We start from the raw sequence: 25,441 nt of genomic DNA, 5'->3' as shown, positions 1-25,441 counted from the left end.
CTGCATTCCTCTGCGTGTCATACAATGTCACTAAATCCCATCAGTTTTAACACATTGCAGGACATTATAAGCGTTGGCGTATTTCAATTCTGATAAACAAAGCAGAAATGTACGAGTCTTATGGATGACATGTAATAAAACAATTATTGACCACATTTCAGGCAACAACATGTTTTATGGACCGAACAAATTGTTTAATGGCCTAGGTCAGTAACAGTTTCTTTGGTCCATAAATCATGATATTGCCCTTAATGAAGGTCAGTAATTGATAAATATTTGCAATGTAATATCCCCACCTTATTTTGAACAGTTTAAGTTAATAAGAGAGCCCTTTCTGCTGACTGGATAATGTAGTGTATCAATGTTAGCATGGTTTTCTTGTTGCTTCCATTTGCCAAGGATTCAAAACAATATGCTTTTTTTCCCCTTATCTCTTTAGTTTTACATGTCCTCAATGAATGATAATTTTCCAACGACTTATTGTATTTCTCCCCCATTCTTGACACCCCACCCCACCACAACTCGGCTACTTCACGTTTACAAACCACAACTCGGCTACTTCACGTTTACAAACCACTGCCAGAGCTTTAACTTGCACCAAAGTTAAGGCGATAAACATGTCTAAAATATGTATGCCCTAAATAAAGTTAATGTTTTGTTTAACACCACCACTTGAACACCGATTTATTAATCATCGGCTATTGGATGTCAAACATTTAGTAATTTTGACATATACATGTAGTCTTAGAGAGGAAACCCACTACATTTTTCCATTAGTAGAAAGGGATCTTTTATATGCACCATCCCAGACAGGATAGCACATACCACAGGCTTTGATGTATCAGTTGTGGTGCACTGGATGGAGCCAGAAATAGCCCAATGGGCCCACCGATTAGTATCGATCCCAGACAAACTACATGTACATCAAAGCGAGCGCTTTACCACTCGGCCACATTCCACCCCAAAAAAAAATAATCGCTCCCAAATAAAGTACACGCTGATCTGAAAACATTTTACATCAAAACCACTGAAATATTAAGCTTTTATTAGATAAAAATAACTTGAAATGCATTTTGAAATATTCACAATTCTTCAGCAACTGTTGATAACATTACTGCACTAAAAAGACCTTTCTGTGTTCAGAACATACAAAAAACCCAGCTGCACCCAAATCCGTGTGATCCGATACCCTGACTGAATTAATACATCCAGTTATACATACCGTATATCTTCGCCTATAAGTCGAATTTTTTTCACCCAAAAATTATTTTATAACTTGGGGGGTCGACTTATAAGAGGGTAAAAAAAATTCACCAAAAAATATTACTGTTTTGGGGATTATTTTACAAATTTTATTGTTGAAGTATGCCATGTATTTATACTCAAATATGTTAATTTGACACATTTATTTTTTATAACCTATTTTTTTTGGCATTATAACGGTTTTGGTTATGCGAAAAGGCGTACGATCTCACTCACATGCCAAGACAACAGTCCACTTAGTTAAATTAACAGTCATCACTAATAGTAAAAATGTAAACAATACTAACTACCTGTTGCCTGAGTTTATTTTGAAATCTGGTCACTGGCATTAATGGTTGTTCAAACAATGTTTTGGCGGTGATTAACTTCATGAATATTACTGAGCTTTCTCTTAAAATAGACTGATCTCTGCAGTTCACTATCTAGAGCAATAGGGACACACAATCATTTGATACAAAAACCAGTGTACTTTCCAGAGTTATCCTCCTTACATGTATTAATATGGCGGCAAAACGTGATACTTTCAGTTTTATCGTAGTGATCTGTTGTCAGTGTTTATAAATAAAGTTGTTGTCTGTGCACAAAACCATCTGTACAATACTATACAGTAACAGTCAAACAGCTTTCACTCTCTACTAAGGGAATATTTCGTTTTGATGCTATGTAATAATGATAGTTTGATTGGAATAGTCTGATTATATTGCGATGTACAAAACGTGAAAACCGAAGTTTGTAAAATAATTTTCTTTTGTTCAAATATTATTGTTCTCATGTGCTGAAAATAAGAAATATTTCAATATTTATAAGTAGTTTTTCATGGGTCGACTTATAAACGGGTCAATAAAAAAATACGTTTTCAGGGCTTGAAATTAGGGACTCTACTTATAGCCGAGATCGACTTACAGGAGAAGATATACGGTACATGTACATGCGAGAAAAACATAAAAACATGATGAATATAAAGAAAAACAATAAAGCGCCTTACAAAGCAACAAAACACATGCAAACACAATATAGAGGATTACAATTATGATATTTATTAATTTTAAAAATAAATTTAACAAAAATAAATGTATAGGGCCTGTATTTTCAAAGCTATTATAGTTCTACGATATGGGATCTATCATAGGATATGGCAATAGATGTAGTGACATCATAGCTTACAGCAGTTTTAGGTTTTACGATATCATAACGCTAAGATAGCTTTGAAAATATGTAGCCAGGTACATAAATAGTTTACCAGCCAGTCTTGGCTGTATGTTTTACATTTAAGTATTTATGATGAATCTCGGAAAGAAAACTAAAAATTGATATTATCCAATTTTGTTTTCTTTTCACGATTGATCATTCTTCAGTACCCATTATTTGTTAACTGTGTTTGATATCAGTTTTTGCCAGAATGATTCCTCGGCAAAATGCATTATTTAGCAATGCGAGTAATAGGTTAATCAAAAAAGTAAAATCTGTTTTATATATATATATATATATATATATATATATCTATATTTATAATAATATATAATTTCCTTGTGTATCAGCACATTAAGGAATATGGAGCTAGAAGGAATTTAACTGTATTAATTGTACTTTATTATATACCTAGCAATGAAATACATAGATCTACAAAAACCATAAAAATTATATCCAGTGAAAACTCATATTTTCACTGTATTTTAGCTACAGTGTATAGAAATAATTTATTGTATTTACTTTTTTGTAAAAGTGCATGATTAAATTATCTCCCTTTGTGTTGTTTCTTCATATTTAAGTTTGATGATTATCAATGCATCTGATCGTATTTGAAAAATAAAAAAAATGTAATTTAAATAATTGTACCTATAAAAAAAGGGATATGAAGTTCAATTACGATAAAATATTGAATATGAAGCTAAATAATGATCACACAATGTCCTTTCATTGAGTGTAAGTTAAAATTTAATGGCGTTTGATTTTTGTTTTTGTGGGTTTTGGAGGATCGCTTTGTCAGGTATGTTTGCACAGAAGTATTATTAAATAAATATTAATTTAATAATTAAATAAAGATAATTTTTATTCAAATTTCTTTTAAAAAGTCCATGGTCAAGTAAATTATCTGGAATAGTTCCATCCGAAGAAATATATCATGGCATTACGTGTTTTCGACAGAATAAACGAAAGATATTAACAAAAAGCGAATAAAAAATTAGGAAAGATGTATATAATAAATAGACCATTTTATGGTGTTTTTTTCAAATACAATTTTTTTGTCAACTTGTGATGTATGAAAACCATATGGTTTTTACACATCACTCGTTTTGGTCAAAGTGTCAAGTGAGAATACCAGTACTTGACAAACTCAATTCAGGTCAAAGTGTCAAGTGAGAATACCAGTACTTGACAAACTCAATTCAGGTCAAAGTGTCAAGTGAGAATACCAGTACTTGACAAACTCAATTCAGGTCAAAGTGTCAAGTGAGAATACCAGTACTTGACAAACTCAATTCAGGTCAAAGTGTCAAGTGAGAATACCAGTACTTGACAAACTCAATTCAGGTCAAAGTGTCAAGTGAGAATACCTGACAAACTGAATTCAGGTCAAAGTGTCAAGTGAGAATACCTGACAAACTGAATTCAGGTCAAAGTGTCAAGTGAGAATACTTGACAAACTCAATTCAGGTCAAAGTGTCAAGTGAGAATACTTGACAAACTCAATTCATTGAGTCTCACTCTCAGCCTGCTCCAAATTAACCTCTTCAAATATTTTCGCTATTTTCAAAGCTGTTGTATTTAGTCCAATGGAAATCATGTTGACAACAACTGCAACCACTACTCCCTTTGGAGCACGGCTGTCCTCTCTCTCCTGCCAAGCCTTGTCTGGCAACACTAGTAACACGCTGCTTGCTCCAACAGCGCCCCCTGTGTGTGAGACGTAGTACCGCTGATGGAGGCATTCTCCTTGTTCGTGTTTCTCTGGAATGACAGCCCAGCCCATGCCATACTTTCCGGACTTGTCCCACGAACACACTGTCTTGTTGACAGGGCTCCACAAGGCTCGCATAGTCTCTGCCTTTAAATAACCAGGCAGATTGTCATCACGGGTGTCACGGTTATTCCTCACCTTATCAACAGAGGTTCTTTCTTTAGGCTTTACAGTCGCAGTCGGTGTTCCAGTCAAATGACCAGAACTGAATCCTGACTGGACAGGATCTTGTCCTTTATTATCAGGTGCATTAGTTTTCATCTGTGACTTTACATCGGTAGCTGATTTTCTTCCCAAGTTGCCAGATCTGGATTTCGACTGACCAGAGGTCTTTGGTGTCTGCTGGAAACTGTAGAGCATAGCATTGCCAAACTTGACGAGGTCTTCCACAGTGGACAGAAATCCACCTCCTGCCCACTTGTATGAGTTGTCAACGTATGGTGCATTCCGAAGACGTCCATTTTTATCTTTTATGTAATTTCTGAAAATAGAAGTGACATTAAAGAAATTTTTAACAACATACACACAGTTAGTCATTGGCATCACACCTCTGGGGGGGGGGGGGGGGGGGGGGGCGAGATGTAACCCAGTGGTAAAGTGCTCACTTGATGTGCAATCAGTTTGGAATCGATCCAGCCAGTGCACCAAGACTGGTATATTAAAGGCTGTGGTATGTGTTATCCTGTCTGTGGGATAGTGCATATAAAAGATCCCTTGCTGCTAATCGAAAAGGGTAGCCCAAGAAGTGACGACAGCAGGTTTCCTCCCTCAATATCTGTGTGGTCCATAACCATATGTCTGACTCCATATAACCGTAAATAAAATGTGCTGAGTGTGTCATTAAATAAAACATTTCTTTCTTTCTTTTTTAATCAAAGTGTTTGAGTGGTGTCGTAAAACAAAGCAAACTGTTCCGCCTTACCTCGACCTGTGGTAAATCAGAATGTCGTTGAGATCTAGATAGGTGTTTTCCATTCCTAGGTCTTTAAAGAGCATTTCCATGACAACGGTGAAGGACTTCTTGGCTGCCCCTTCCACGACCGCACTGACCAGTGTCCAGCCATGAGTCGTGTAGAGGAAATTACTTCCTACAACACAAACACATTTCTAATCATTCAACAATTACTGGCATATGTAGCCAGGGTTTCTGCCAGAAAGACATTTTTGGGTATGGCGCTATGAAATTGAATATTTACAATGTTGATGGGGGGGGGGGTCTCGTCTAGAAAGAAAATGAGTTAGGCTGATGGTTAGGGTTAAGAAAATCATACAGTAATAATAAGAGTGATTACTTTAATAAAGCCCATACACCTAGTATGTCACTGAAGTCTGGATAGTCTGTTATACACTATCTACACAGCCTGCAAGCATGGAAAATATAATATCCCCGCCATAAATCCGCCATGGCCCTTTTTCAAATAATGACACTTAACTGCCAGGGACTAGGAGATCCGGAAAAAAGAAAAGACGTATTAAAATATATAAAATGCAAGAACTTTAATATTTATTGTTTGCAAGATACACATTTTTCGATGGAATTAGAGCCATATATCCAAACCCAGTGGGGGTACAAATGCCTTTTCAACTCGTATTCCACAAATGCTAGAGGAATAGCTATTTTGTTTAATAATAACTTTGAATATAGCATACATAAAACTAAATCAGATGGATCCGGAAATTTCTTTATTTTAGATATTACAATAGATGGAGAAAGAATAACATTAATTAATTTATATGGTCCGAATTCAGACAATCCCGATTTCTTTCAGTTTATATTGGAATGCATTGTAGATTTTGACAATGATAAATATATTATATGTGGAGATTTTAATTTAGTACTAAATCAACATTTAGATATAAAATATTATTTACATGCTAATCACCAAAAAGCTCAACAAAACATCATCGAAAATATGGAACTGTTTGATTTAAAAGACCCATTTAGAGAATTATATCCAAATCTTCGAAGATATACATGGCGAAAAAAAACACCGCTCAAACAAGCTAGACTAGATTTTTTTCTTATAGCAAATAATTTAATGCCTGCTGTAAAGAAAGTAATAATCGAGAATAGTTATCGTTCAGATCACGCCGGAGTAGTTTTAATTTAAAAATTTAATCAAATGAAAAAGGGTACTGGACTATGGAAGATTAACAATTCACTTCTAACAGATAAAGAGTATGTTAAAACAATAAAAGAATGAATAGAACATATCAAACATCAATATGCTGTACCTGTATATAATAATTTAAATTTAAAATTGATTCCACTAGAAGAAATACAATTTATAATAAATGACCAGCTGTTTTTGGAAACATTACTGATGGAAATAAGAGGCAAGACAATAGCTTTTTCCTCATTTAAAAAGAAAAAAAATAATGAATTAGAAAAACTACTTTGTGCTGAAATTAAAACATTATAAGAAAGTGAAAATATTGACGTAGAAGCAATTGAAAAAAAGAAATATGAACTAACAGAACTAAGAAAAGAAAAATTGAAGGGTAGCTATATCAGATCAAGGGCAAAATGGATAGAAGAAGGGGAAAAACCATCAAAGTTCTTTTGTAACTTAGAATCTAGAAATTACTTTAGTAAATTAATATCAACTATAATATTAGATAATGGAGAGGTAATCGATGACCAACAAAACATATTAAAAGAAACCAAATCATTTTACCAAAAGCTTTATTCTGCACCTGTTGGGCAAAATAATGACAATCTAATGAAAAAAATTGGTAATTATAAATTTAACAAATTAAGTGATAAAGAAGCAGAAGAATTGGAAGGAGATATAAAATATTCTGAAGTATTAACTTTTTTAAAGGGAATGAAAAATGACAAAAGTCCTGGGTCTGATGGTTTTTCTGCAGAGTTCTTCAAAAATGTTTGGATTGACATTGGATATTTTATAGTTAGATCCATTAATTATAGCTATTCTATCAAAGAAATGTCTCATGTCCAAAAATTAGGCATAATTACATGTATCCCTAAAGAAAATAAACCTAAGGAATTTCTTAAAAACTGGAGACCTTTAACTTTGTTAAACTGTACTTATAAAATGGCATCTGGGTGTATAGCTAACAGAATAAAGCAAGTACTAGATAAAATTATAAACAAAGTCCAAACTGGCTTCATTAAAGGAAGAGATATTGGGGAAAATATAAGACTAATATACGACATTATGTATTACACTGAAACACATAACATACCTGGGTTGCTGTTACTAGTAGACTTTGAAAAAGCATTCGACTCAGTATCATGGTCTTTTATAAATAAAGCACTAGATATATTTAACTTTAAAACTTCTATTAAAGATTGGATCAAAACTTTATATAACAATTCTTTATCTCAGGTAATGCAAAATGGGTTTTTGTCTGAACCATTTCATTTAGAAAGGGGATGCAGACAAGGGGACCCATTGTCGCCATATGTGTTTATTATATGCGCTGAAATTCTAGCAATTCTTGTTAGAAATTGTACATCAATTAAAGGTATAACTATAGATGGAGAAGAATATTTAATATCCCAATATGCGGATGATACCAGTTTCATTCTTGATGGATCACCAGAGTCCCTTCATAGTACGCTAAGAGTTCTAGATAACTATGCTCATACTTCAGGCTTAAAAATAAATTATTCAAAATCAAGCACTGTCTGGATAGGCAGTAAAAAGTTTTCTAAAGATGTTTTTCACCATACTAGATGGAAACTAGACTGGGGGGCAACTGAATTTAAACTCCTTGGAATTAAATTCCCAGTCATGTTAGAACATATCAGTGAACTTAACTATGACCCTAAAATATTGGAAATGCAAAAGTTAATAAAAATATGGTCAGTGAGAAAATTAACTGTTTTAGGGCGAGTCACGGTTCTAAAAGCCTTAGTAATACCGAAGTTAACACACCTTTTAATGGTATTACCAAACCCAAACGAAAAAGTAATAAAACATCTGAATACATTATTTTTTAAATTTATTTGGGAGGATAAACCAGAAAAGATAAAATGAACATTAATAACACAAGAATGATAAATATAGATAACTTTCTTATAGCTATAAAGTGTGTATGGGTTCGAAGATTGTTTCAAGAAAACTCAAAATGGATAAGCCTATTTAAATCAGTTACAGGTATATCCACAAAGGATCTAATCTTATATGGGGATAATTTTATTGTTCGTAAAACATTGCACATGAAAAATATGTTTTGGAAAGATACTCTGGAAAATTGGGCAGAAATACAACAAAAACAAAAATCGAATAATGTAGAAGACATACTTGGAACAAATATATCAGGCCTCAGACCACAATTAATTTCGCTATATGTTTCTATATAGCCTTAGTGGCTATAACATTTTTATTAATATCAGCAGGCCCGTGAAGTTTTGTATGTACCTTTGCCTGCATGGGGGACACATACCCTGAAAAGGACAACCCCTGTTGTCCAGCTCTTTCTCCCAGCATATTGGTTTAAACAGACACACCCTCTAAACCAGGCCGGAGTACACCCATTTTACACAAAAAGCACTACTTTTGCATGGGCCGGAATTACCACAAACAAGTCTTCAATGTCAACAAGTTACACATGTTTACAAACTACATGCTATCCCCTGTCACTTCAGTCAAACAGTTGCCACTTCATAGCTGTCTGCCATGAAATAATCACAGTCAAACAGCAGACTACTTGCGCGGTGAAACTTCCGGATTTTGGACAACCAAATGGGAAGATAACTGTAATCTGAGGCCATATGGCTTAACAGTAAAATATTAATAGATCATAAACCATTTTTGTATAAAACCTATATTGGTAAAAGCATTATTTTTATAAACGATTTATTAGACGAAAATGGAATGTTTTTAATATATGACCAGTTTGTTGAAAAATACCATATAACTACAAATTTTATCAACTATGCATCATTAATAAATGCTGTCAAATCATTTATATATAAATTAGATCAGTTAAAAGACGATAATTTTAACACAGTGAAAAATCCTATATACCCTTTAAAACTGCAACTATTATTAAAAAGTAAAAAAAAGGGTGCAGAGATATGTATGACATTTTAAACTTTCAGTATGTAAAGCCAAAAGGACACATAAAATATAGTAATGAAGGCTTTTTATTTGAACAAACTGACTGGGAAAAATATTATACTTTACCATTTCGATGTGTGAAAGATTCTAGCCTTCGATGGTTTCAGTATAGATTACTGCAAAACATATTAGCTACTAAAACTTTTCTATACAAGATTAACTACACTGATTCTGATATATGTAACTTCTGTAATCATTTTCCTGAAACAATACATTTATTTTTTGATTGCGATAAGGTACACACTTTATGGGAAGCAGTAACAGATTGGATATTTACTCGAACAGGAACTATAATTCATTTTAATAAAATTATTATAATGTTTGGTTTGATAAATAATAATAAAAGCGATTTTATAAACTGGTTAATAATTAATATAAAATATTATATATACAGTATGAAAATACAAAAGAAATGTTTAAGTATTAACGCTGTGCATGGCATAATGCAACATAAATTTGAAATTGAAAGATATATTCTTTTAAAAACTTGTAAATACGATGTATTTAATAATGAATGGGCAACGTGGCAAACACTATTTTATTGAGACTTAATGATAATCTCGACATGGAAACAGCTTGTTTGAAAACAAAATTCAGACTACATTTTAGAACAAATATAATACTTTTAATTTCATTTCTTCCATATATATTTTCTGGTAGATGTGGGTACATCTGTGAATATATGTACATGTATAATATATATGTGTATGCATTTATGTATGTGGGTATCTCTGTGAATATACTGTCATATATGTGCAATTATGCACGAAGTAACTCTGTTCTTTTTTCTCTATCTTTCTTTTCAATTTAGGTCAGTGCCCTAGAGGAGTTTAAAGAATATTTCTTCATACTAGATATGTCTATGTAATTACCTGTATATCTTACTACTAATATATATATGCTATGTATTGTAGTAGTGATTTAGGGCCCCAACCCTAACACTACGTATTCTTCTGGGACAATAACAAAAAAAAGTCTCTAGCCTATGATATCACAGCATTACAAACTGCTTAATGACAGCAATTCACCTCCGTTATCATCTCTATAGGTTTTCTTTAGTTCTTTAGATTTTACATTTTTACGAGGTTTTAATGTGCTATTAGCCGCAAAAGAAAACAACTGCTATGACCTCTACAGCAGTCAAGATACTACAATTTAACTCATGTTATCGGTCTAAGTGGGAACGTAAAAGTAGTTAGAGTTATTCCAGGTAATGGCGGAGTTTGACTGGTACAATTGTAGAGTTAAATTTTTTAGCTCTACAGTGATGAGTCTGCATACCATGTATCAGACAGACATGTCTTGTTACAAGCACACCCCTAGTGTTACAATGATCATGTATCAGACAGACATGTCTTGTTACAAGCTCACTCCCCTAGTGTTACAATGATCATGTATAAGACAGACATGTCTTGTTACAAGCTCACCCCTAGTGTTACAATGATCATGTATAAGACAAACATGTCTTGTTACAATCTCACCCCTAGTGTTACAATGATCATGTATAAGACAGACATGTCTTGTTACAAGCTCACCCCCCCCCCCCCTAGTGTTACAATGATCATGTATCAGACAAACATGTCTTGTTACAAGCTCACCCCTAGTGTTACAATGATCATGTATCAGACAAACATGTCTTGTTACAAGCTCACCCCTAGTGTTACAATGATCATGTATAAGACAGACATGTCTTGTAACAAGATCACCCCCCCTAGTGTTACAATGATCATGTATGAGACAAACATGTCTTGTTACAAGCTCACCCCTAGTGTTACAATGATCATGTATAAGACAGACATGTCTTGTTACAAGCTCACCCCCCCCCCCCCCTAGTGTTACAATGATCATGTATCAGACAAACATGTCTTGTTACAAGCTCACCCCTAGTGTTACAATGATCATGTATCAGACAAACATGTCTTGTTACAAGCTCACCCCTAGTGTTACAATGATCATGTATAAGACAGACATGTCTTGTAACAAGATCACCCCCCCTAGTGTTACAATGATCATGTATGAGACAAACATGTCTTGTTACAAGCTCACCCCTAGTGTTACAATGATCATGTATCAGACAAACATGTCTTGTTACAAGCTCACCCCTAGTGTTACAATGATCATGTATAAGACAGACATGTCTTGTTACAAGCTCACCCCCCCCCCCCTAGTGTTACAATGATCATGTATAAGACAGACATGTCTTGTTACAAGCTCACCCCTAGTGTTACAATGATCATGTATCAGACAGACATGTCTTGTTACAAGCTCACCCCTAGTGTTACAATGATCATGTATCAGACACACACGTCTTGTTACAAGCACACTCCTAGTGTTACAATGATCATGTATAAGACACACACGCCTTGTTACAAGCTCACCACTAGTGTTACAATGATCATGTATAAGACACACATGTCTTGTTACAAGCTCACCCCTAGTGTTACAATGATCATGTATAAGACAGATATGTCTTGTTACAAGCACACCCCTAGTGTTACAATGATCATGTATAAGACAAGACATGTCTTGTTACAAGCACACCCCTAGTGTTACAATGATCATGTATAAGACACACGTCTTGTTACAAGCTCACCCCTAATTTTACAATGATCATGTATCAGACAGACATGCCTTGTTACAAGCACACCCCTAGTGTTACAATGATCATGTATAAGACACACATGCCTTGTTACAAGCACACCCCTAGTGTTACAATGATCATGTATCAGACAGACATGTCTTGTTAGAAGCACACCCCTAGTGTTACAATGATCATGTATCAGACACAAGTCTTGTTACAAGCACACCACTAGTGTTATAATGATCATGTATCAGACAGACACGTCTTGTTACAAGCACACTCCTAGTGTTACAATGATCATGTATAAGACACACATGCCTTGTTACAAGCACACTCCTAGTGTTACAATGATCATGTATAAGACACACATGTCTTGTTACAAGCTCACCCCCCCCCCCTAGTGTTACAATGATCATGTATCAGACAAACATGTCTTGTTACAAGCTCACCCCTAGTGTTACAATGATCATGTATCAGACAAACATGTCTTGTTACAAGCTCACCCCTAGTGTTACAATGATCATGTATAAGACAGACATGTCTTGTAACAAGATCACCCCCCCCCCCTAGTGTTACAATGATCATGTATGAGACAAACATGTCTTGTTACAAGCTCACCCCTAGTGTTACAATGATCATGTATCAGACAAACATGTCTTGTTACAAGCTCACCCCTAGTGTTACAATGATCATGTATAAGACAGACATGTCTTGTTATAAGCTCACCCCCCCCCCCTAGTGTTACAATGATCATGTATAAGACAGACATGTCTTGTTACAAGCTCACCCCTAGTGTTACAATGATCATGTATCAGACAGACATGTCTTGTTACAAGCTCACCCCTAGTGTTACAATGATCATGTATCAGACACACACGTCTTGTTACAAGCACACTCCTAGTGTTACAATGATCATGTATAAGACACACACGCCTTGTTACAAGCTCACCCCTAGTGTTACAATGATCATGTATAAGACACACGTCTTGTTACAAGCTCACCCCTAGTGTTACAATGATCATGTATAAGACAGATATGTCTTGTTACAAGCACACCCCTAGTGTTACAATGATCATGTATAAGACAAGACATGTCTTGTTACAAGCACACCCCTAGTGTTACAATGATCATGTATAAGACACACACGTCTTGTTACAAGCTCACCCCTAATTTTACAATGATCATGTATCAGACAGACATGCCTTGTTACAAGCACACCCCTAGTGTTACAATGATCATGTATAAGACACACATGCCTTGTTACAAGCACACCCCTAGTGTTACAATGATCATGTATCAGACAGACATGTCTTGTTAGAAGCACACCCCTAGTGTTACAATGATCATGTATCAGACACAAGTCTTGTTACAAGCACACCACTAGTGTTATAATGATCATGTATCAGACAGACACGTCTTGTTACAAGCTCACCCCCCCCCCCCTTAGTGTTACAATGATCATGTATCAGACAAACATGTCTTGTTACAAGCTCACCCCTAGTGTTACAATGATCATGTATCAGACAAACATGTCTTGTTACAAGCTCACCCCTAGTGTTACAATGATCATATATAAGACACACATGCCTTGTTACAAGCACACCCCTACTGTTACAATGATCATGTATAAGACAAGACATGTCTTGTTACAAACACACCCCTAGTGTTACAATGATCATATATAAGACAAGACATGTCTTGTTACAAGCACACCCCTAGTGATATAATAGCCATGTACATGTATAATACATGACATGATGTATAAGCCTTCGATTTCACACCTGGTTTATGCACAAGAGAATCATCCTTGAACAGCTTCAGCCCATCTTTCACTGTCTGGTAGTAATCTTTGATGTAAAATTCGCTGAAATCCACTGGACTTTTCTCCTCATTTTCTCCACCGACAGCTTTCTTTTCATTTTCTTTCTTGGAAGTTTTCTCCTGTAACATGCATGGTGGTTCTCACAATTAGGCATTACAGGGCTGTGCAGGGTTTTAAAAAAGAAATCAAAAACAAAACCAAAAATAAACCCAAGTGTACCTTTAGATAACTTAGGGCAGGTAGTGACAAAACCCTAAACAAAACTTGATTGTGACCCTGGTGAAGTGCTGCAGGCCTGATACTGGGGGCATGGTAAAAGAGAGCTACCTTCTGTATCACTCGAGGCCTGATACTGGGGGCATGGTAAAAGAGAGCTACCTTCTGTATCACTCGAGGCCTGATACTGGGGACATGGTAAAAGAGAGCTACCTTGTGTATCACTCGAGATTCATCTAGTTAGACAAAGGTTATTGATATACCCTCACTCATTAATGTTTGTTTTGTTTAATGACACCACTAGAGCACATTGATTTAGTAATCATTGGCTATTGGATGTCAAACATTTGGTAATTTTAACATTAAGTCTTAGATCTTTTATATACACCATCCCACAGACAGGATGGCACATACCACGGCCTTTGATATACCAAATGTGGTGCACTGGCAGGACGAGAAATAGCCCAATAGGCCCAGATCGACCACCCATCAAGCGAGCACTTTACCACTGGGCTACGCCCTGCCCTTCATTACACCATCACTTAATGGCTGCGATAACTGTTGTCTAACTAGACAAATCTCTTGTAAAGGGATGAGATAATTACTACATTTCTATAGATAATTATATGTTTTTCAGATTCTGTGGATTTCTTCAACAAAATATAATAAAATGTCTTACAGATGTTCCAAATAGGTGTAGTATTAGAATAGGGAAAATAACAACTGTTTATAGCTGTAATAATTTTATAAAAATCACATAATCAAATAATTTACCATCATTTAAATAATTTTTAAATACTCACAGCTTTAGATTTCTTATCCATATATGTCTTGTCATAATTTCGAATACCCGCTAGATGAGAAACCAGATGTCTCGTTGTTATGGCAACCTGAAATTAAAACTAGAACTCAACACAGGTCTGACTAACAAGCTAATAAATGTGATATATATATTGGATGTCATTAATAACTGACTCACACACCAGTAGTACAGGTATTGGAGGTGGGATTATTTAAAGTAAGGGTCAGCAATCTATATTTAACAGTGAACACCCACATTGTGCAGGTGAAATACATGTAGTTGACCAGCCTGAAATATGTTGTCCATTCAAAGGCTTATGTTGATAGAGCAACATGCAAGTGGACTCTGGGTGGTAGCAAACCAAAACCTGATTAAAGGAAAGAAATGGTTTATTTAATGATGCATTCAACACATTTTATTTACAGTTATATGGCGTCGGACATATGATTATGGACCACACAGATATTGAGGGAGGAAACCCGCTGTCGCCACTTCATAGGCTACTCTTTTGATTAGCAGCAAGGAATCTTTTATATGCACCATCCCATAGAAAGGATAGCACATACCAAGGCCTTTGTTGTACCAGTCGTGGTGCACTGGCTGGAGCGAGAAATAGCCCAATGGGCCCACTGACAGGGATCAATCCCAAAACTACCACGCATCAAGCGAGCATTTTTACGACTGGGCTACGTCTCGCCCCCACTTGATTAAAACAAAACTATATATTGTCATTAACAGCGGACTTGTCCAGTCAGACAAGTTGTTACAACCATTTACCCCGTATTTGACCGGAAATTAGCCCATGTCTTTGAATAAGCCCCCCTCCGTTTTGATAGCATTTAAGAAATTAGGCCCTCATTCGTAAATAAGCCCACCCCACAACTTCGTCACCTTATAAATAACACAAAACTGCAAGTTTGCTCAAAGTTCATTTAAAAGGTCATACCTCCTGCAGATAATTAAACACAAATGTAACAATATTTTACCACCAGTGAGATTTAGTAGTCTAACAGTAACAGTGTGTAACATTGTTTTCAATTTCATGCCTGCAGCATTTCTTTGAAGTACCCAAACCCAAGTCTGAACTAAAAACCAATGTCTATTTTTACCACCACACTGGGTCCGCAGTTAATGCTAATTAGGCAAATACCTTATTCTGATTGGCTAAGAACAATGGCCTAGCTTGACAATTCTTTGTAGTGTAAGCTGGCTGCCTGTCAGAAACGTGTGTATACGCTATTGAGTTTATTGTTTTAAGTCTTCTCAGCATTAAATTTTGGATGTAAATAAACAGCACTGGTAAGTAATTGTAACATAGAAGGTGTGTTTCTGATAATTAGATACTAGTAAAAAAAACAATTTAATTAATAAACAATTATTATTTATTAATAACAAATGGAACACTAATTAATAGATGTGCTACTGGACGTTTTTTGTTTTCTTCCTAGTTCATTTAATTATTATTTATTTTAATTATTTGGGGTTTTTTGTTGTTTTTTTCAACAAAACTGGCCCCTTGTCTGGGAATAACCCACCCCATGCTAAGCTTACAATGAGTTGTCTTGGGCCCCTGGGCTTATTTCCGGTCAAATACGGTACTTGTCCTACACTAAGGGGCAAGCTTGAGGTGCTTGTGTCGCTATGAAACGACACAATACACATACTTGTACTTGCATGTAAATGCATATATATTTGTGGATCCATTCAACCGATTTGTTTCTTTCTCATTCCAACCAGTGCACCACAACTGGTTAAAGGCTGTGGTATGTGCTATCCTGTCTGCGAGAAAGTGCATATAAAAGATCCCTTGTTGCATTAGGAGAAATTGTAATGGGTTTCCTCTGATGACTGTGTCAGAATTACCAAATATTTGACATCCAGTAGCTGATGAGTAATTAATCAATGTGCTCTAGTGGTGTTATTAAACAAAACAAACTTTGTCCTACTCTAAAGCCACTTGTCCATAGGAAGCAGGGCTCAAAACTGCCTGTGGCCAGGTCACGAAAATGCAACCAAAGTCCTGTTTGGGTGACTTGAATATTAAAAAATAATATATTTGGACGATTTTCTTTAGAGCTATAACATATGAGCCACTATTAATATTTGTATTGCATATATTTATTCCACATTAAAATTTTGCTTGTGGTTCGTGTACCATAATTTGCCAACATCCATTATTATTTTGTGGGCTACCATATGTTTTGGCAAGTTTCGAACCCTGTTAGGAAATGTGTACGTAGAGCTCTGAAGAAAATGAACCACCTTCAGCAGTGCAAGCCTTACAAACTCAGTTACTAAATTAATACTATCTACGTTAATAATCATTAATTATAATAAACCTTTTCTCCGTTAACTGTCTTCTCTGGAAAGTCTGGGACATACTGCTGTATTGGTGCATCCAAATCTAACTTGCCACTTTCCCATAGCCTAGCAACAGCTGTCATGGTAATGGATTTGCTGATGCTGGCAATTCGCATCACAGATTCTGGTGTACAAGGAACTCTGTTTTCAACATCTGCGAAACCCATTCCTAAAGAAAAATAGACAGAAAGTCATAAATAAACTGTAAACTAAAACAAACAAAAACAAGAGTACTGGTGATGCACATGACAAGGTTGATGAGCTTATATTAACTGATAAGGAAGATATGGTCCAGTTAAGGAGTTCCTTTAATGTGCACTAATTCATGATAAGTAGGTCGCAGTGACCTAGTTATAGTATGTAACAAACCATCAGCTCAAGTTCTATTTATATGCAACGTTTGATGATCCTGTATCAATTGATAAGGAAGATATGCCCAAGACAAGAAAAGTTAAAGGACAAATGTACAGATGAACACACAGATAATTATGCCATATCCATAATATGATCCATCAAAGAAGGGTGCATAATTTAGTATGCGAAAGAAAAGGAACGTTTATTTATCAATACCGTAATACATTTTAAAGTAATACTATTAGGTGTCGAACAGTTATTTACACTTGGTGAGAGAGAGAGAGAGAGAGAGAGAGAGAGAGAGAGAGAGAGAGAGAGAGAGAGAGGGAGAGATAGACAGACAGAGAGAGAGAGACACACACACACAGACAGACAGACAGAAGAGGGGAGAAATGGAAAATGGATATTCCCACTAAAAATGGTCTTCCTGTAGACATCACAGTGCATACCAAACTATAGGCAAGACACCAAGTCAAATTTGCATTAAGTGCTCTCTAATTGGTCTAATAAATTCATAAAAACACAGACAAGATACCATTTTATTTTGATTATTTGGTTCGGTTTTTGAAAAGTAATGCTCAGTAATACAAAGTAACAATATACAGTGACTTCATCAGATATGACATTTCCTAACAATGTCATTTTTAAGTTCATCGAGAAATTAACAAAATCACGTTTCTACAGCTGGATCAATAGGATGGCATTAAATTGTAATGATTATAACAGAAATTTAATTATTAGTTATTATAGCTGGTTTGTTTAGTGAGACAGGTTATTATCAAAATGACTAATCCGCACTGGAAACCATTTGTTTAGTGAGACAGGTTATTACAAAAATGACTAATCTGCACTGGAAGCCATTTGTCCAGTGAAATATTACAGGGCTTCTACAATTTTAATAAAAATCCACTATAGCCATGGGATCAGCAATTTTAAAAATATTACTAGCCATGATTAAACATTCACTATAGCCCTACTGTTAAGTAAATTCAATTTTACTAATAGTAATAATCAGATATGTCACCTAAAGAGGGAGATAGAGATTAACAACTCTTAGGATTGGGGGTGCAGCATGTGACAACCTTCGTTTTCATTTCACTAGCCATCGGGCATGACGATAGTAGTTATTTACTAGCTCAACACTGACTATGACTAGCCATGAGAGTGGGGCTACCATAAGCCTTGTATTAGCATGGAGCCCGGTATCTACCTTCTGCCCAGACTTGTTTTCCATCACAGCTGACAGCCACAATGAGTCCCGGACTTCCTGTCTCATCCTGAGTGTGAAAAGAATAAAGAACAAACATTACTAGGATTTATCCAGGCATTCTGTGGGTCCTAACATTATAGGCCCCTTCCCAAAAGAAAGTGATAGTGAACATTTCAAATGTCTATACTAAAAATTCCCAATATTTGTATAATCTATTTATTATGTCTGTTCTGTACTGCATTATTCATTGGCCTGAAAAAATCCTAATTATGATTAAATTGCGCTAAATTTCCTAATCTCATCGGACATATGGGACCCTGGTGAAAAATCCTGGATAAATCCCGGTCTTGTTAATCATACAAGAATACTAGTATCCACGGCTGACACTGGAATTATTTTTGGATTCGCCAATTTTCGGAAATGTAGAGTACATGTAGTTCCTTGAAATTAAAATCATTAAAATGTGGTTAATTTGAGGAATATTTTATTAGCCAAAGTCTAAAGTTTGTAGCCATTTTGTATAAAAATTAGGAACTGGCTAATTTGACAATATACAGGGTGAGCCCCGAGTAACACAATCCACATGTTCAACAACGGGCAGGACATAGCCCAGTGGTAAAGCGCTCACTTGATGCGCAGTCGGTCTGGGATCGATCCCCGTCGGTGGGCCCATTGGGCTAGTTCTCGTTACTGCCAGTGCACCACAACTGGTATATCAAAGGCCGTGGTATGTACTACCCTGTCTGTGGGATGGTTACTCATATAAAAGATCCCTTGCTGCTAATCGGAAAGAGTAGCCCATAAAGTGGCGACAGCAGGTTTCCTCTCTCAATATCTGTCTGGTCCGTAACCATATGTCTGACACCATATAACCATAAATAAAATGTGCTGAGTGCGTCGTTAAATAAAACATATCTTTCTTTCTACATGTTAAACAAAACAACACAATCTATTTTTCATGTAGAACAAACCACCTCAATCTACATGTAGAACAAAATATTACATACATGTAGACCAAAATGTCGGTCTATATTATTCGGGTTAATCACAAATGTTAATTATAAATCAACCCAAGGTGATGCTGACTTTATTGGTGTAAGTACTGTATAATAGTTTCTGGAACCAGTCTGCAATGATCTAAAAAAAAAAAAAGCCAGTGCACCACGACTGGTATATCAAAGCCTTACGGCTGTGGTATGTGCTATCCTGTCTGTGGGATGGTGCATATAAAATATCCCTTGCTACTAATGGAAAATGTACCATGTGGTATAATATCCGCCCGGTCGTCGTCCCCCCCCCCCCCCCCCCCCCCATTGGCAGATATTTTTCCTTAGTCTGGCCCTCCCCCATCTTGCAAAAATGGGAGCCTGTACATCTATGCGCCCCCCCCCCCCCCATTCCCTACTCTAGTTCAAATTGGCCTGTACTACAATTTATGTTGTAACTGAAAGCGCTATTATGGTAAATTAAATGTTGTTTTTTGCATTTTGCCTTGATTCTTAAAGCTAGATCTCTTCCTTTCTCGATCGCTTCCTGTAGAGTGATTTTCTGTCCAATCACTTTGCTGTTACGTTTCACCTCTTCGCATGATGATGATGTCACAAAATATTTAACTCCAAGAACACCTGCCAACACGAAACACACAATTTTGCTTTTAGTGTAAATATTTTGCTTAACTTTTGTTGTCCAGTTTACAGTGTTACTTGAAAAATTATGACTGTTTCGCTGGGAATTAATGACAATTTTTTCTCTTCTAAACTTTGTAAAATAGTTGTTTTTAGAGATACTACAATTTAGAAATGTTTTAATTTGAGTGGGTTTGTTTGACAAAGTACAAAATGACACAAATCGTAACATTTCTAGTGTAGTGCATGAATCCAAGGGGACACCACTCTATTGTAACACTTGAAACTCAGAAACCAGGTGATATTTTTCAGATATTATGATAATTGGAATAAAATTGCCGAAAGTGACGAATCGAAGTGTTTTATGCTGATGCCGATATAGGAGACAGGCAGGTAAACTCTTTCCAATTAAATGTGAATGTGGTATGAATATTGTGATTTCAAAAGGGGACTATGGTCTGAAGTGAAGGTAGTTCGTTAAAATCTACCTGGCTAGGGGCCGTAGGGCAGTCGCGCCTATCCTATCATCCTATGTCGTAATTCTTCAAGATTAATCTCGAATGCATGTGCAAGTCGAGGTTAATCTTGATGAACTACCTATGTCGCAAAGATTATGCACCCCCAGGCGCGTGTGCAGTATTTTATGCAGGGGAGGATCTAAACTGGCGAATGACGTTTATTGTGTGTGTGGGGGGTGGTGGTGGGGGGGTGGGGTGGGGGGGTAGAATCGTGATTCTCCAAAAAATATATTGAAAATTAAAGAAAATTTGCTCCAGCAGATATGGTTGTTAACCCCCAAAACCCTCCCCTGCATACGCACTTGCACTTGCACCTCCACCCCACCCCCCACCCCTGTCCAAAACAATGGTTTTGTTATAATTGTGCTCCAAGTCCCTTGTGGAAATTAAATTGGTATTTATGCCAAATCTGAATCTATTTGGCTACCCCATTAGAGACCGGTCTAAATTAGTTCAGGACAAGCTGATTAATATAATAATATTTATCAAGTTGATCATGGACATGCCTATATATTGTGTAAATGGTTGGCATTGTTCATATATTTTGCAATTAGTCATTGTGGTGCATTTAAAGGAGGAATCGGGCTAGGCTTTTCGACTGGTATGCATATTCAATGATATTTAATGCACATTAGTGCATAATATCAACAAGTATATTAGTATATTTAATTAATAAAACAGAAAATATACATATAACGGGCACAGCCAGTTGGCACCATCTCACTTAATTCACACTGTGGGGAGTAGGTAGTTTACCAATACTTAACGCGTCACATCAGGTCTTAAACTTGGAGCTGAGGAAACGAATGTACCGGTCTGTGATTTTTGTGGAATGATGAAACAGGTATGTAGGGCTAAAAATTTGCCAAAAATTATGGTGGCCCAAAAACAAATATCTGGGCCACTAAAATTTCATTTTCAGTGGCCCAAACTTGCTTTAGCAGCAGTCGAAATAAGCACTTGTCCGTTTGTCCTGACAAGTCAAAATCTATTCGGACAAAGATAATGCACCTTGGTACTTGTCCTGTGGACAAGTGAAAATGTTCAATGCAGTTTCATTTTAAGCAATCAAAAACATCATCCTTCATTCCTTGTACTTGAATAAAACAAATAATTTATTTGGACAAGTGAAAATGATGGTGGACAAGTAGATTTCTAGATTGTCTGTTGGACTAGTAAAACATTCTGCTTATTTCTATCACTGTTTAGGTAGCACAAACATGAAATATTCATGTTTAATGTTTTAAGCGAAATATTTAAGTAAGCATATGAAATGTGCTTCATTAAAATAATTTTGATTTGAAGAAACATTACTATAGATAGCAAAGATGCCAACATACATATTGAAATGAAAAATTAAAAGACAACACTGATTTGAGCAAATTATTTACTTATTTTGTATAATTTTACAAAATGTCTGAGCTTAATATTTTTATTGTTTACATCATCAACGCAAAATATATTGCATAGTGTGACTCATCTTCCAGGGGTATAGCTAACGTGTAATACAAAAACATAATGTACAACCAACTGGGCTACATAATTGTTGTTCACGTGTTATCACTTGGTTATCGCTTGGATATTGCTTGGTTATCACTTGTTGGATATCACTTGGTTATCACATGGTTATCACTTTAGCTTGAACATATTATTGCTAGTATGCATTTTTTGTTTGGAATTTTACAGAGGGAAAAATATTAAAACCCCATTTTAGTTCTATATTAATGCACATGGAAATATGTTTGATAAAATATTTTATTTAATATTATATTACTTTAGCATTTATGTTGTTTTACAAGTCAGGCTGATAAAAACGAAGTGCCTAGCCATAAACCACTGTGTTTGTTTGCTCTGTGCATACAGCAGTAGTTGACAGGAGCTGATGTCACTTCCCTTGCTAGTCAGAGTACTGGAGGTGACAAACAACAAACAAAATGGCTTCCCCCAGTTAACAGGAATAATCATGGGTATTATAAGTATGCGTTTTTCGTTTGTTATTTAAACTTTTCGTTTATGTTGGTGGTCCTGGTATGAATATTTTCAACACATAATTCTCATATTTGACCTGATATTCCTTTAAATTTTAGCATAAGTGAACTGTTGACCACTGTGACAATTTCACTGCTCATAATAAAACATGGAAAGGTATCTTTTATGTGCATTTTTCCCTTAGCCAAGACAGTACATACAACCTTTGATGTACAAGCCATGGAGCACTGGTTTGGGATGGGGAAATACAAGTCAACTGAGGGCAGTTGATCCCACAATCCATCACACCTCCGGTACATGTAGGTGTTCTACTCTAGCTGTATCCTGTCCTCATCACACCCCATGTAGTGTTCTACCACTGACCTGTATCCTGTCCTCATCACACCTCAGGTAGTGTTCTACCACTGAGCTGTATCCTGTCCTCATCACACCCCAGGTAGTGTTCTACCACTGAGCTGTATGCAGTCCTCATCACACCTCAGGTAGTGTTCTACCACCGAGCTGTATCCTGTCCTCATCACACCTCAGGTAGTGTTCTACCACCGAGCTGTATCCTGTCCTCATCACACCCCAGGTAGTGTTCTACCACCGAGCTGTATGCTGTCCTCATCACACCCCAGGTAGTGTTCTACCACTGAGCTGTATCCTGTCCTCATCACACCTCAGGTAGTGTTCTACCACTGAGCTGTATCCTGTCCTCATCACACCTCAGGTAGTGTTCTACCATTGACCTGTATCCTATCCTCATCACACCTCAGGTAGTGTGCTACCACTGAGCTGTATCCTGTCCTAATCACACCTCAGGTAGTGTTTTACCACTGAGCTGTATCCTGTCCTCATCACACCTCAGGTAGTGTTCTACCACCGAGCTGTATCCTGTCCTCGTCATGCCTCAGGTGTTCTACCACCGAGCTGTATCCTGTCCTCGTCACACCGTAGGTAGTGTTCTACCACCGACCTGTATCCTGTCCTCATCACACCTCAGGTAGTGTTCTACTCTAGCTGTATCCTGTCCTCATCACACCCCAGGTAGTGTTCTACAATCGAGCTGTATCCTGTCCTCATCACACCCCAGGTAGTGTTCTACCACCGAGCTGTATCCTGTCCTCATCACACCCCAGGTAGTGTTCTACCACAGAGCTGTATCCTGTCCTATCACACCCCAGGTAGTGTTCTACCACCGACCTGTATCCTGTCCTCATCACACCCCAGGTAGTGTTCTACCACCGACCTGTATCCTGTCCTCATCACACCCCAGGTAGTGTTCTACCACCGACCTGTATCCTGTCCTCATCACACTTCAGGTAGTGTTCTACCACTAAGCTGTATCCTGTCCTCATCATGCCTCAGGTGTTCTACCACCGAGCTGTATCCAGTCCTCATCATGCCTCAGGTGTTCTACCACCGAGCTGTATCCAGTCCTCATCATGCCTCAGGTGTTCTACCACGAGCTGTATCCTGTCCTCATCATGCCTCAGGTAGTTTTCTACCACCGAGCTGTATCCTGTCCTCATGCCTCAGGTGTTCTACCTCCGAAGTGTATCCTGTCCTCATCATGCCTCAGGTGTTCTACCTCCGAGCTGTATCCTGTCCTCATCATACCTCAGGTGTTCTACCACCGAGCTGTTTCCTGTCCTCATCATGCCTCAGGTGTTCTACCACCGAGCCGTATCCTGTCCTCATCATGCCTCAGGTGTTCTACCTCCGAGTTGTATCCTGTCATCATGCCTCAGGTGTTCTACCACCGAGCTGTATCCTGTCCTCATCATGCCTCAGGTAGTTTTCTACCACCGAGCTGTATCCTGTCCTCATCATGCCTCAGGTGTTCTACCACCGAGCTGTATCCTGTCCTCATCATGCCTCAGGTAGTGTTCTACCACCGAGCTGTATCCTGTCCTCATCATGCCTCAGGTAGTTTTCTACCACCGAGCTGTATCCTGTCCTCATGCCTCAGGTGTTCTACCTCCGAAGTGTATCCTGTCCTCATCATGCCTCAGGTGTTCTACCTCCAAGCTGTATCCTGTCCTCATCATACCTCAGGTGTTCTACCACCGAGCTGTTTCCTGTCCTCATCATACCTCAGGTGTTCTACCACCGAGCCGTATCCTGTCCTCATCATGCCTCAGGTGTTCTACCTCCGAGTTGTATCCTGTCATCATGCCTCAGGTGTTCTACCACCGAGCTGTATCCTGTCCTCATCATGCCTCAGGTAGTTTTCTACCACCGAGCTGTATCCTGTCCTCATCATGCCTCAGGTGTTCTACCACCGAGCTGTATCCTGTCCTCATCATGCCTCAGGTAGTGTTCTACCACCGAGCTGTATCCTGTCCTCATCATGCCTCAGGTAGTTTTCTACCACCGAGCTGTATCCTGTCCTCATGCCTCAGGTGTTCTACCACCGAGCCATATCCTGTCCTCATCATGCCTCAGGTGTTCTACCTCCGAGCTGTATCCTGTCCTCATCATACCTCAGGTGTTCTACCACCGAGCTGTTTCCTGTCCTCATCATGCCTCAGGTGTTCTACCACCGAGCCGTATCCTGTCCTCATCATGCCTCAGGTGTTCTACCTCCGAGTTGTATCCTGTCATCATGCCTCAGGTGTTCTACCACCGAGCTGTATCCTGTCCTCATCATGCCTCAGGTAGTT

At 37.2% G+C, this 25,441-nt stretch overlaps 2 protein-coding genes across 3 annotated transcripts in view; one reads left to right on the top strand and one right to left on the bottom strand.

The window, feature by feature from the left end:
• Positions 1–3,949: 3,949 nt before the first annotated feature.
• LOC121373321 (serine beta-lactamase-like protein LACTB, mitochondrial) lies at positions 3,950–20,622 on the bottom strand. The gene is made up of 7 exons (XM_041499890.1): positions 20,153–20,622; positions 18,662–18,728; positions 17,076–17,266; positions 14,738–14,824; positions 13,678–13,837; positions 5,145–5,310; positions 3,950–4,703 (listed from the first exon to the last, which is right to left on the bottom strand). The coding sequence occupies exons 1-7, from the start codon at positions 20,516–20,518 to the stop codon at positions 3,956–3,958; spliced, it is 1,785 nt and encodes a 594-aa protein (XP_041355824.1). The 5' UTR covers positions 20,519–20,622; the 3' UTR covers positions 3,950–3,955.
• LOC121373323 (monoacylglycerol lipase ABHD2-like) overlaps positions 20,575–25,441 on the top strand; it is a 39,703-nt gene continuing 34,836 nt past the window's right edge. For both annotated transcript variants that reach the window (XM_041499894.1, XM_041499893.1), the window contains exon 1: positions 20,575–20,679. The gene's annotated coding sequence lies outside the window, so the exon portion shown is untranslated. The remainder of the gene's footprint in view (positions 20,680–25,441) is intronic.

The sequence above is a fragment of the Gigantopelta aegis genome, chromosome 5, assembly GCF_016097555.1.
Source record: "Gigantopelta aegis isolate Gae_Host chromosome 5, Gae_host_genome, whole genome shotgun sequence".
Taxonomy (NCBI): Eukaryota; Metazoa; Mollusca; class Gastropoda; order Neomphalida; family Peltospiridae; genus Gigantopelta; species Gigantopelta aegis.
The sequence above is the reverse complement of the archived record's forward strand: the minus strand, read 5'-3'. Positions and strand labels throughout refer to the sequence as shown.

Bases quoted from the DNA above. Each gene is read 5' to 3' on its own strand.
- LOC121373321 (XM_041499890.1), bottom strand. From the start codon at position 20,518: ATGTTACGATTTGTGTCATTTTGTACTTTGTCAAACAAACCCACTCAA. The intron at 14,825-17,075 runs GTTTATTATAAT...TTTTAATTTCAG, and splicing joins AGACAGTTAACGGAGAAAAG to GTTGCCATAACAACGAGACA. The intron at 5,311-13,677 runs GTGTGAAATCGA...TTTGTGTTGTAG, and splicing joins TTCTCTTGTGCATAAACCAG to GAAGTAATTTCCTCTACACG.